This window comes from Camelus dromedarius, chromosome 9 (genome assembly GCF_036321535.1).
Source record: "Camelus dromedarius isolate mCamDro1 chromosome 9, mCamDro1.pat, whole genome shotgun sequence".
Classification (NCBI taxonomy): domain Eukaryota; kingdom Metazoa; phylum Chordata; class Mammalia; order Artiodactyla; family Camelidae; genus Camelus; species Camelus dromedarius.
In genome coordinates this window covers 75,925,927-75,939,848 of record NC_087444.1, presented here as the reverse complement: position 1 = coordinate 75,939,848, position 13,922 = coordinate 75,925,927, and the positions used below count along the sequence as shown (strand labels likewise).

Sequence of the window (13,922 nt, the reverse complement as noted above, 5' to 3'; positions counted from 1 at the left end):
TTTCCGATAAATGCTGTCATTGCTTTAAGGATGTTATCCGTAAAACCCATAACTGTCTCCCAAAATCCCTATTGACTGAGACTGGTTTTAAACTCCACCTCCACACCAGGCTACTCTTAATTCTGTGAAGTTATGAATTTGTTCAGTTGATTAACGACCATCACACACCCTAATCCACATTCATGCGTACGTTTATCTATAAGTTCATGCCTATTTAACTTCTGGGAAATTTACTGTTTTCGATTGAAAGCTACACACTTGAGTACTTCATAATACGCAGATTGTTTCAAGAACTGGTGTTTATTATTGCTTAAATTCTGAACTTCTTTTCTGCAAGTATTAGAAAAATTTCAGTCATATTATTCTTTACAGGACAACTATATTTCACGACAATACTGTTACAATGGTTTATTTTGAAAAAGATGCTCAGCATGTCCTGTTTACTATTCTCTTGAGATTCAAAATTTTAGTTAAGATTCTGAGGTGAATGAACAAATGAACAGGCAACTCGGCCTTGTGGCAATACATACAATTTACATATTTCTCCTCATAGTAGGGGATTTCGTATTCCTTCTCCAGGCAAAGTAGAGGCTGTGTACAATGGAGTCACGGCTCATGAGCAGAAAGGGGCTGACAGTTGGGAAGCACGCAGTTATGACTGTAGCGATGCTCACAAGGGACCAGCTGGGATTCTCAAAGAGAGACAAAACAACTTGAAAGATAAAAGAAAGAGTGTAGAAGTAGACAAAGGTGCTCACAAGGAGAAGAATGGTTTTAGTAGCTCTGGCCTCAGGGGAGGATGTGGAGGAGGCATTATTCCTCCGAATGTGTTGCACCCTCTGCTTGTGCCTGTGCAGGATGAAAACCATGGAGCCACTGGCCCAGAGCATGAGCCCCAAACATGAGACATCAGGGAACAAAAGCAATGCTGCAAATAACACATTACTGGTTTTGTGATGACGAATGGAAGAACAGTATCCAAAATCCCTGTTGTCTGTGATGCTTTTGTTGCTCCATTTACCATGTATGCAGACAGGAAAAATGATGCTCACCAACATTTGCAGGAACCAACACAGGAGAATAGAGGGAACAATGTACCTGAGAGATTTTCCTTTAAGCTCTGCCCACCTAGAGTTCCTGGGACTGATCGTCATCACCTGAAAGACACTCAAGAGGTAGATGCTACCGATGGACACTCCCCTCCCCACTCTGTGCAGAAAGAAAAAAAGTTTGCATCCAAAATCGCTGGGGGAATGTTTCCACCCAAATACTGCCATTGTGTGGGGGACACCTTTGCAGAGGAGGACAAGGAAGTTGGCTACAATCATGTGCTTAAGCATCAAATCTGTGCACCTTAACCTGTACCTAGTCAAGTAAAGGCTGTTATAATGGGAAAGAAGTAAGAAGTTGCCCAGGATTCCAACCACAGTCTGTGTTAAGAAGATCACATCTAATGTCACATCCCTGCTGTCCATCCTCTCAGACACCCGTCACTGAACTTTCTTCTGAGTTACACTGTCCTGCATGGGAACACGAGGTGTGAGCTACATGTATCATGTCAGCTGAATCCAACAGTGTCCACTTACCATTAGTTCTCACATGGAAACATTTACTGAATGCTTTTGATACTAGCAGATTCCATAGAGTTGAATGTATAACATTTAAAGAGCACTTAACAGTGTAAAACTAATCACTGAAAACACTACATGAGATCACTTCATTCTTCACAAATCTGTGCAGCAGACACTTTTCATGACTAATTATACAGAGGAGGGTAACGTGCACAGAGAGGTTAAATATTTATTAAAATTTACTGCTTAGGGCAGAATATGAACTTGAAACCAAGTGAACTGTTAAAAAGAGTGCACTGAACCACAGTTCTCTGCCCAAAAGCTAATTAGCTGTGTTCAAAAAATATCCCGATCTATATTTCATGTTGATTTTACAACCTGACATTCGAGTTTTAGATTTTTATAAATATATATATACTTTTTCATTATAACAAGAATACATTTATTTGTAAAGTTTTATTCTGTATGTCAGTATCAATTATGACTAAAGCTTTAAACACCCTAACACATGTACACGCACTGTTAGCAGTAAACCACTGCGGGAACCTGCCCACGGCAAGTCAGTGCAATAAAGATGAGGAAGACGTGAGATTAGGATGCCAACAGGAAGACCCCTTTGCTCTTTTTCAGAAAAGCAAGTATAATGGTACCTGTCATTGGAATTACTGAGTAAGCACATGTAATGCTGCAAACTTTGGGAGATAAAACAATAAAACCTGATGAAACGGTGCAAGGCAAAACTAGATTATTATTATTTGCAGATGACATACTTACCTACTTGTGAATGCCAGAGTTAAGGGAAAATGCTAGCAAAGAATTAAGAGTATGAATGATATTAACCTACAGGACCTGTGTAAAACAGCATTTGCAAGGCATATATTTTTTGCATTTTATAAATTGAAAGACTAGATGTTTCGGATTGATATTAGAATATTTTTAAATGGGTGGAAACAACATGAGAATAACAACTGCTGCCTGTAACCCATAATTATCAGGTCAACTGCTCCATAAATTTAAGAGTGACCATAACTTCATCATAACCAACACACCACAGAGACGTTCAGTAGAGACACAGTTGCTGACTCCAGGAACTGCATCAGACATCCAGACTTAGAGAAAACCTTTCTATTTAGGTCATTTCCACGTGTGTATACTTTCTGCACAGGATCAGATGATTAGACTCAGCATACTCTTTATTGTAAACCTGGAGGTATTATCGGTGCACCTCTGGCAGTCCTGAACTCTTAGACTGTGATTCCTATAACGTAGACTCAATAGCAGATTGATTTGATGACTATATTTTCAAGCACCTTAAAAATCAGATTTCGTTATCACTTGGATTCAGCTACAACAATCACTGTCAGTGAGGACTGCGTTAAATTGCATGAGGAGCCTTCAGGAATTGGAGTAAGTTCTAAGACCCCATCTCTCTTTACATGCTCAGCTTGTGCCTGAGAATTCTTCAGCTTGCCTGAATGGCATTGGCACTGAATCAGATTGTTAAAGAGAAAACTGCTTTTTTCTGATATGATCACTTACCTGGAACCTTGATCTGCCTTTCCCTGAAAGACTCGCCTGTCAGAATGAAATCGAAAATACCGAACTCCTTTCTGCTGCCAAGACAATGGGCTCAATGAGATGGTCTTTACAGCCAGTACCTGTGTGGGAAGGAGGCAGTCACAGCCTGATATATGGGTTTGTGAGTCTGTGTCCTGTCCTCCTCTCCCCTCAGAACTGCAATTATCATTTCACCTGTAACAGTAATGGGAGTGGAGGCTTGGGACCTGAGAACACTTCTGAAAACTTTTCTCTCAATTGTTAATTACAAAAAGCAATTACAAGTTTCTAGGAAGCCCGCCTTAGGAGACATGTGGAGTATTTTTGAGAGGCACTTTCTTTTCCATGATCCCTGAAAGCAGACAAGGCCTCACAGGGAGGAGAGTAGGGAACGCTGACATCACACACATAAGGGGCTGGCGTAAGTATGTGTGTACCTCTGGATTCTTCACTTCCCTGAGATGTTTCCCTACCCTAAAACTAGTACTTTGCCAATCTTTAAACCACTGAACTGAACCATCAGTTAAAACATTGGTAGAGAAATGGAATAAGACAAAATTCCAGGGGAGCATATTCAAAGTAAGAGTAAAAGGAAGAACATGATAAATAATTCATTTATAGACATTGTTTGCACAAACGAAAGCCAACTTATTTGTAATAATTTGCCTTATTCAATGCCAATTAATATGGAAATCTTGTAGAAAAATATGCCTTTATTGACCTCCATTAGTGATAAGAATTAGATGCAGAACACAAATAGAAAAAAGAGAGAAGGTTTGAAAAGTGTCTCACTAATAATCACCTAGTCTGATGGCTCTACACACAGATTCTACCATTCTTGTAAATATCAGATGAGCCAATGCTCAATGATTTAGTTTAGTTGGATCAAATGATTACCACAGTTCTCTACAGCAATTAATTGTGTTATTCTTCAGTAATGAGCACCTGATGCATTGATAATTAAGAACTATACATTAAGAGTTGAAAGTAATCTTTTGGTTTTCCCTACAGTGAAATCCACATTTAATGCAGGGTCATGATGCAATCTCCTGCCAATTTTCAAGTCAGGAGTTGGAGCCCTACTGGTGGGCAACCAAGTCTGAACACAAACATGAACTCATTTAAACCATTACAGGAAGAATCAAACAAACACACACGTGGGTTCACACACACTCACGTAAACCTACGTACTCACTGTTTATATAACTCACTCACATACTCACACAATTACGGTTACAAACTCACAAACATTCATGCACACATTCAGCACATATAAACTCATACTCACATTCATAAACTTATATATTCAGGATCTTGTAGTAACCTATAATGAAAAACAATATGAAAACGAACACATGTATGCACGTGTATGACTGAACTATTACACTGTGCACTAGAAATTGACACAGCATTGTAAACTGACTATTCTTAAGTCATGACACACATTCACACAAACTCACACAGTCACGTTCACTTTCATAAAATCAGCTTACATAGTCCCTGTGTGTGTGTCACTGGGCACGTTCATATACAGAAGAATTGTTGTATCTCCAGACTTCTGGATGAAGGGGAAAAAAAGGTCCTTTCCATCATTTGTAACCTTTCCAACCCTGCAACAAACCACAGGACAATGTTTACAAAAGATAGCTTTATTTTTTTTAGTATTTTTAATTGAGTTACAGTCATTTTACAATGTTGTGTCAAATTTCAGTGTAGAGCACAATTTTTCAGTTATACATGAACATACATATATTCATTGTCACTTTTTTTTTTTGCTGTGAGCTACCACAGGGTCTTGTATATATTTCCCTGTGCTATACAGTATAATCTTGTTTATCCGTTCTATATATGCCTGTCAGTATCTACAAACTTTGAAATCCCAGTCTGTCCCTTCCCACCCCTCGCCCCCTTGGCAACCACAAGTTTGTATTCTATGTCTATGAGTCTGTTTCTGTTTTGTATTTATGTTCTTTTTTTTTAATTCCACATATGAGCCATCTCCTATGGTATTTTTCTTTCTCTTTCTGTCTTACTTCATTTAGAATGACATTCTCCAGGAACATACATGTTGCTGCAAATGGCTTTATGTTGTCAGTTTTTATGGCTGAATAGTATTCCATTGTATAAATATACCACATCTTCTTTATCCAGTCATCTGTTGATGGACATTTAGGCTGTTTCCATCTCCTGGCTATTGTAAATAGTGCTGCTATGAACATTGAGGTGAAGGTGTCTTTCTGAAGTAGGGTTCCTTCTGGATATATGCCCAGGAGTGGGATTCCTGGGTCATATGGTAAGTCTATTCCTAGTCTTTTGAGGAAAGATATCCCATGCTCCTGGATTGGAAGAATCAATATTGTTAAAATGGTTACACTGCCCAAGGCCATCTACAGATTTAATGCAATCTCTATCAAATTACCCAGGATATATTGCACAGAACTAGAACAAATCATAATAAAATTTATATGGAACCACAAAAGACCTATACTTGCCACAGGATTACTGAAGAGAAAGAAAGAGGCTGGAGGAATAACTCTCCCAGACTTCAGACAATACTATAGAGCTACAGTCATCCAAACAGCATGGTATTGGTACAAAAACAGACATATAGACCAATGGAACAGAATAGAGAGCCCATAAGTGAACCCACAAAACTTTGGTCAACTAATCTTCGACAGAGGCAAGAATATGCAATGGAATAAAGACAGTCTCTTCAGCAAATGGTGTTGGGAAAACTGGACAGCAGCATGTAAATCAATGAAGCTAGAACACTCCCTTACACCATACACAAAAATCAACTCAAAATGGATCAAAGACTTAAACATAAGACAAGATACAATCAATCTCCTAGAAGAAAACATAGGCAAAACATTATCTGACATACACCTCAAAACTGTTCTCCTAGGGCAGTCTACCCAAGCAATAGAAATAAAATCAAGAATAAACAAATGGGACCTAATAAAACTTACAAGCTTCTGCACAGCAAAGGAAACCATAAGTAAAACAAAAAGACAACCTACGGAATGGGAGAAAATTTTTGCAAACAATGAAACCGACAAAGACTTGATCTCCACAATATATAAGCAGCTTATACGACTTAACAAGAAAGAAACAAGCAATCCAATCCAAAACTGTGCAGAAGACCTAAACAAGCAATTCTCCAAAGAAGAAACACAAATGATCAATAGGCACATGAAAAAAAATGCTCTATATCACTAATTATCAGAGAAATGCAAATCAAAACTATGATGAGGTATCACCTCACACCAGTCAGAATGGCCATCATTCAAAAGTCCACAAATGTCAAATGCTGGAGAGGCTGTGGAGAAAGGGGAACCCTCCTACACTGCTGGTGGGGATGCAGTTTGGTGCAGCCACTGTGGAAAACACTATGGAGATTCCTCAGTAGATAGCTTTAAAATTGCTTTCAGCATTACCTCCTTAGGTGGGTCACATGGTAAGAAATGTGGCACTTTTGGGGTCCTGGCAGTGACTGGCTGTGTGATAGATCACAATGAGAGAAAGGGTATAGAAAAAAGGGGTGAAGAAAGCTTGGAGTGTGGGACAAAGACACTGCAGGAAAAGAGGATAAAGAAAAAGGAATGTGAAATGTCCCAGAGGGATAAAGTACACTACCAGGTTTGTGGGTACAAGGGTCAAAAAGTGTGCAGGGAAGTGGCAGGTATGTGGAGCATTGGATTCTCAGGGGACAGGAGTGCAGGATTTCATGGGAATGAGGGAGATAATGGGAATGGGGAATTGGGGGCAAAAATGTTATGGTCAGTGACTGGTAAAAGTCCCAAGAGAACTGTCATCTTTGAGGGATGAAAACCATAGTGAGAGAGGAGGAAGGGGAGCACTTGTGGGGTAGGCAGATGCTAGAAATGTAGTGTGTGGTCCAAGAGTGTCAGAGGATGTGAAGCCTGGAGGAGATGATCAGCAAGAGAGAAACAAAAATAGGCACCAGACAAGAAAGCTGAGGAGACAGTGGGCATGAGTGAGCCAAAGAGCCCAGGAGACAGGGTCAGGGATGACAGGGCTGGGCTAACAGGTGCAGGCTGTGGATTGGGTGCGTGACGTAGCTGAGGATGTCTGAGAGTTGGGGTGGGGTACTGCATAGTGTGGGGCTGGAGGACATGGGGAATGGGCTGAGATCTCTGACTTGGAAGTGGATGTAAGGTAAGAAAATAAGGGCTCAGACGATGTGGTTTTCAACGGATGGAGTCACATAGGGATGGATTTCAATAAAGTGACAGGAGGGAAGTTGGAGATGCAATAGAGAAGTCTGAGAAAGTTGAGTAGAGTTGAGGAGTGGGTGGATTTTGGTGCATGGCTACAGCTCACAAGAGTGGAGGCAGGAGAGTTGTATCTAAGGGAGGGGAAATTCAGGAGAGGGGAGGGGAGGAATGAGGCAGGTAGCAGTGGGCAGAATGGAGACCACTCTTGGACTCTCTGTTCATTAATTCCCCCAAATATGGTCAAATCACAACAGCCATGGATAGTTTCTAACTTCAGCTCAAGGGGCAAAAATCTTGCTTACATAAAATGCCCACAAAACCACTTAAATAGGACATACAATATATGAGGAAAGCTAAAATTTTGGGTAAACACTCAACAGCATTTCACCCTTCATTTAGGAAACCATCTAAAGGATGTGACCTCTGTGGGTCACGCAAAGGAGGCTGTTCACTGGTATCCAGTGTTGCAAGTGTTGGGACAAGGTACCAGTCCATCACGTCCGATCTCTGAAATATTACTGAAGAACTGTCATGCCTCAAAGAAATTCTATGCCACAACATTGATATGATGAAAATATCTTTAGGTGCTGTGGTATTTCTAAAATACCACTTTATTTTTTTAAATTGAAAATACCACTTTAAGTGTTAAAGTAACATGTTATTTTAACTATGTGAATTTTTATAAGCTTTCATTTGCAAGCTTTACTGTAGGTAAATCAATCATAACAAGACAACTAAAAGTCTTAAGAACATTTTCCCCACTTCCTTATAAAAAGTCATCACAGGGGATAACCAGTGGTAGTAGACTTGCAGATATGTTGATAATTTTTTAAAATAATAGACAGATCTCCAACCATGGATATAACACAAACTGTGTGGATACATTACATTCCATGGCAAAGGGTAATTTGCAGGTGTCATTAAGGATATGGATCAGTTGATGTCAAGATAGAGAGATTGTCCTGGATTATCTAGTGGGTCTAATACAATTACACGAGCTCTTAAAAGAGAAGGGAGCCAGAGAGTTGTGGTAGAAGAGAAAACCAGATACTTGAACCACGAGAGGGATTTAACACATAACTTCTGTCATTAAAGATGGAGTTTAAGTGGGCACATGGGAGAACTGAAAGACTGGATAAGACAGAAATGAATTCTGCTATAACTTAAAGGGTCTTGGAAGTGAGTTCTCCCCAGAGTCTTGAGAACAGAGCCCAAACTGGGTGACACCTTAACTTGTCTTGGGGCATCCTAATTGGAGTACGCAGCCAGGTGCTGCAATTTTCTGATCTAAGCACTATAGGAAGACAAATGGGTGTAATCAAAACATCAAGGTGTATGCCTTAAATAGATACACTGTCTATTTAATTATACCTCAACAGAGCAGAAAAAAAGAAGACAGATGTTGTATTAAAATGCTTAAGTTTGTGGTAAATGGTGGTAATAAAAGAGTAAAAAACATAGTAACTTTAATAGTAAAATAGTTAAGCAATAAAATAAAGTGAAATTATTCTGGAAGTATATTAGAAATAAACTATCAAAAATGAAATTAATAAAGTAATACCATTTAAAATTGTATCACAGACAATAAAATACCTAAGAATAATTCTAACCAAGGAGGTAAAAGACCTGTACTTGGAAAACTATAAGCATGATGAAAGAAATTGAAGACAGCACCACATAAATGTAAAGAAATGCTGTGCCCAAGGATTGGAAGCATTAATATTACTAAGTGATCATAGTCCCTAAGACTGCACAAGTTCAATGCAATCCCTAGCAATATACTAATGGCATTTTTCACAGACTAGCAGACATTACTTTAAAATTTGTATGGAAATGCAAAAGGGTTAGCCAAAACACTTTGATAAGGAACAAAGCTGGAGGTACCACGATTTCTGATTTCAAACTATACTACAAAGCTACAGGCATCAAAACATTGTGGTACTGGCCCAAAAGCAGACAGATAGATCAACGAAACAGAATAGACAGGCCAGAAATAAACCCACGTTTATATGGTCAGTTAATCTATGACAAAGGAAGCAAGAAGATATAATAGGGCAGACAGTCTCTTCCGTAAATCGCATTGGGAAACTGGACAGTTACATGCAAAACAATCAAACTGGAATACTTTATCACATCATATATAAAAATAAACTGGTATGTAATTTAGACTTAAAGAGGAGGAAATAATGATATATGCCACACATGCATGAACTTTGAGAATATTATGCAAATTGAAATAAGCCAGTCACAAAGAGACAATATGATTTGTACAATTCTATTTTGATAAGGAATTTATAGTAGTAAAAAGTCATATAGATAAAAATTAAAAGGTGGTTGTCAAGTCATTAGGGGCAGAGAGATAGGAAGTTATTGCCCCATGAGTAAAGAGTTTCACTTTTGCAAGATGAAAGGAGTTCTGGAGATGAATAGTAGTGACTAGGTTGGACAAAAATACGAATATACTTAACCTCTGAACTGAACACTTAGGAGGAGTTAAGACTGAAAATTTTTATATTTTTATTTACCACAACAGAAAATTAGAAAAAGAATGCTAATGAGCTCTGCCACAGGAGGTGAGAGTGGGGGGAGTGCGATGAGGAAGTTGGAGTGTGTGGGGCATGACCGAGAACAGGTGTGGCAGAGCAAGGTGGGAAGAAAGAGGACACAGGGAAAGGAGACACAGGAGCAAGATCGTGGTGGTGCTTGGAGCCCGGGGCTTGGAGGCGACAGTGCAGGACACGAGTGTAAGGGTTAAATGTACATGGGGGTTGACGAGTGCAGTGTGTTTAGAAGTGCACTGTGGGACACAGGTCCCAACCCAATCGCTTTTCTCCCTTCCTACATGATTATGTGTGTACCTTTCTCACAACCTTGGTTGTACGGGAGTCCTTCTGCCAGTTCCCTTAGTTTTCAGGGAGAACTGCCCCATGTGCGGATGTGTTCTTGCTGTGTTCATGGAGGGAGGTGGGCTCCATGCCCTCTGACACCGCCATCTTGATCAAGAAGCCTGGGTACTTTTACCTTCAAGTGTCTGCTGTTTTGTCATTTTTTTTCTTTTGTGTTTCTGTCCTTTTCTTACTGAACTTTAAAGAGTTCTTTATATACATTAAATCAGAGGCTTTTCTTGGCTCTCTCTCTGTATCTTGGTGTCTTATGAAGAATAGAAGCTATTGATTTTTCTTTTTTTGCTGTTTATAACAAAGTTTTTTTTCATTATAAAATTTTTTAAACTGAAGTACAGTCAGTTACAATGTGTCAACTTCTGGTGTACAGCACAGTGTCCCAGTCATGCAGATACATACATATATTCATTTTCATATTCTTTTTCATTAAAGGTTATTATAGGATATTGAATATAGTTCCCTGTGCTATACAGAAGAAACTTTTTAAAACCTATTTTTATACATAGTGGCTAACATTTGTAAATCTCAAACTCCCAAATTTACCCCTTCCCAACACCTTTCCCCGGTAACCATAAGGTTGTTTACTATGTCTGCGAGTTGGTTTCTGTTTTGTACATGAGTTCATAGTGTCCTTTTTTTTTTAGATTCTACATATGAGTGATATCATATGGTACTTTTCTTTTCTAGAAGCTCCTGATTTCAATATGATATCATTTGTCATGTCCTCCTTTATAGTCAGTATTTTTGTTCTATTTAAGACCTGCTTTCTTATTATAAGATCTTAGAAATATTCTCCGTTTTCTTCTAAAAACATCATCTTATACCCTTAAAATTTACATCAGCAGTCTACTCAGAATAATTTGTTATATGTGTAGCTAGTGACTAAAGTCTTCTTATCCATCAAGATAACACATTTTTTTAAAAAAAAGACATTTCAATTTATTCTGAAAGCGTTGTATTTGCCTTTCTTTTTATTTGCTGTCACCCATCATTGCCTCATCCAATTTAACACCCTTTCACCCTTGGAGCTGATTTTCTATCAAGCCTCTTGGTAATTCTGTCTCTTCTTGTCTCTCTCAATCTTTATAACTCCAGTGTGTTACACAATCAAGTTTAGCCTTGGTGCCAAAAATTTTCAGCAGAACTTTTTGTTCAGAGGATTGGTTATCCTCATGTTTTAAAGGGAAAGTTGCACCATGTTGAGAGACAATTCTCCTTTGGTCTCTTTAAGTTTTTTCTTCCTCCCCATGGGTTGTATTTGGTCTCAAGTTTTTTCACAGCTTATATACAAAGATCCTTCACAATCCTAGTTAGGGGGTGTGAGATTGCTTCCTGGAACAAGCAGAAAATTCTCTCACCCAAGTTCTGGGCAATGTGGGAAAATGTGGGGAAAGGACAGTCCTTTCAACAAATGGTGCTGGGAAAATTGGATATCCACATGCAAAAGGGTAAAGTTGGACCCTTAAATAACACCATTTACCAAAATTAACTCCAACTGGATCAAAGCCCTACATGTAAATAAAATTCTTAGAAGAAAACATAGGGCAAAAGGTTCACATTAGATATGGCAATGACTTCTTTGGATTTGACACCAGAGGCACAGGTAACACAAGGAAAAATAGACAAGCTGAACTTCATAAACTTTCAAAAGCTTTTGTGCATCAAAAGCAGAATCATCAGAGTAAAAAGACAATCCACTTAATGGGAGAAATTATTTGCAAATCATACACCTGATAAGGGATTAATATCCGGAATATAGAGAGAACCGTTAAACCTCAAAAAAAAAAAAAAAAAAAACCTCAGAAATAACCCAATTCAAAAATTGGTAAAGAACTTATACAGACATTTTCCCACAGAAGATACACAGATGGCAAATAAGCAATATGAAAAAATGTTCAACATCACTATTCATTAGGGGAATGCAAAGTGAAAGTGCAATGAAACCGTACCTCATACCCACTAGGGCAGTACTATCAAAACAATAGAGACCAACAAGCGATGGCAAGAATGCGGAGCAATTAGAACCCTGTGCACTGCTGGTAGGAATGTAAGACGGTACAGCCGCTGGAAAACAGGATGGCAGTTCTTCAGCAAATTAGAAGTCGTATTACTATATGATGTGGCAATTCCACATCTGGGTATCCGTACATAAGAATTGAAAGGAGGGTCCCAAGGAGATATTTGATAACTAAAACATGGAAGCAACCCAACTGTCCATCAACAGATGAGCAGATAAATAAAATGTGGTAGATACATAAAGTGGATTATTATTCAGCCTAAAAGGAAAGGAAATTCTGCAATATAATACAACATAGATGAACCTTGAGGATGTGATAACAAATAAAGGGAAACTTCATTAAAACAGAGTCTGGAGACCAGAAGGGGGAGCTCTCATTACAGATCCCAACAGGAAGAGGCCTTAACTTGCATCTCTGGCAGGAAGTGACAGTACCCTACCACCACCAGCAAAAGGAAGAAAGATTTTCTCGCTGCTTGGCAACAGCTCAGCCATGAGAGACCGTCGTAACTCAGACAATGAAAAGCCACTGCACTTTGAACCCCCAGTTTCCTGCGATGGACTTTTTTTTGATAACAACCCTCCACCACCACCTCAAATTTCTGTTCTCCTCTATGCAAGTCTCCTCTCCTTTGCTTTACCAGACTTCCATGTGGTTTGCTCACCACAGTCGCATGTCCAAAATTTCAGTTCTTTGCTGCTTCTGAATAAACCCACTTTGCTGGTAAAATAACTGGCTGTTTTATTGTTTGGGGTTAATAAAAGCATTACACTAAGTGAAATAAGCCAGTCACAAAAGGACAAATACTGTATGATTACATTCACATGAAATACTTATATTAGTCAAAGTCATAGAGACAGAAAGCAGAGAGGTGGTTTCCAGAGGTTGGGTAAAGGGGGAATGAGGGGCTATTGAATTACTGTTTAATGGGTATAGCGTCTCAGTTTTACAAGATGAAATGAGTTATGGAGTTGGATGGTGGTGGTGGCTATGCAACATTACGGATGTATTTAATTCCACTGAACTGTACACTTAAAAATGGTTAAGATGGTAAATTTTAAGTGTATTTTACTACAATTTAAAAATTGGGGAAAAATCCAGGGAATTGTCCAAATGAGAAAATCTAAGGAAGACCCAACCGCATGACCGTGCTAAAGCAATGCTTCCTGCCACTCCCTCAGTGCTTTAAACGTTACACGCCTGGCAGTGAGTGGGGCTATGGGCTTCGTAGAGCTAGATTTCCCCACCCAACCTCCAGGAAGGGTCCAAGAAAAGTAGCTCCACGTGTCACAAATTAGAAACTAGAAGTTTGGGTGGACTAGACTCTGGCTTCAGAGGCGTAGAGGGACATCTGTGACCCTGAAAGTCTTCATGGCGAGTCGCTGCCTCCCGCTTCCAAGAGCACCTTAACTTTCCCAGCGGAGGCTGAGGAGCTGGACTCTGCTCCCCACCCCATAGATCAGCCTCAACGGGAGTGTACAGCAGTTCCTACCTTGCTGTTTCCCCACCCTGTGTGTATACCCTCTGGAGTAGTAGGGAGAACAGACCATCCAGCTCCAAGTGTGGGGAAACCGGGGAGCTATTAGGAACCCCGCTGTGGGTCTTGTTCAACACTCACCCCCAAATGAAAAGTGT

At 39.3% G+C, this 13,922-nt stretch overlaps 1 protein-coding gene across 1 annotated transcript; it reads right to left on the bottom strand.

Annotated features, from left to right (window-relative positions):
- Positions 1-533: 533 nt before the first annotated feature.
- On the bottom strand, positions 534-1,543 carry LOC105092017 (vomeronasal type-1 receptor 4-like). Its single transcript, XM_031457134.2, has one exon. The coding sequence runs from the start codon at positions 1,473-1,475 to the stop codon at positions 534-536; it is 942 nt and encodes a 313-aa protein (XP_031312994.1). The 5' UTR covers positions 1,476-1,543.
- Between the last annotated feature and the right edge of the window lie 12,379 nt (positions 1,544-13,922).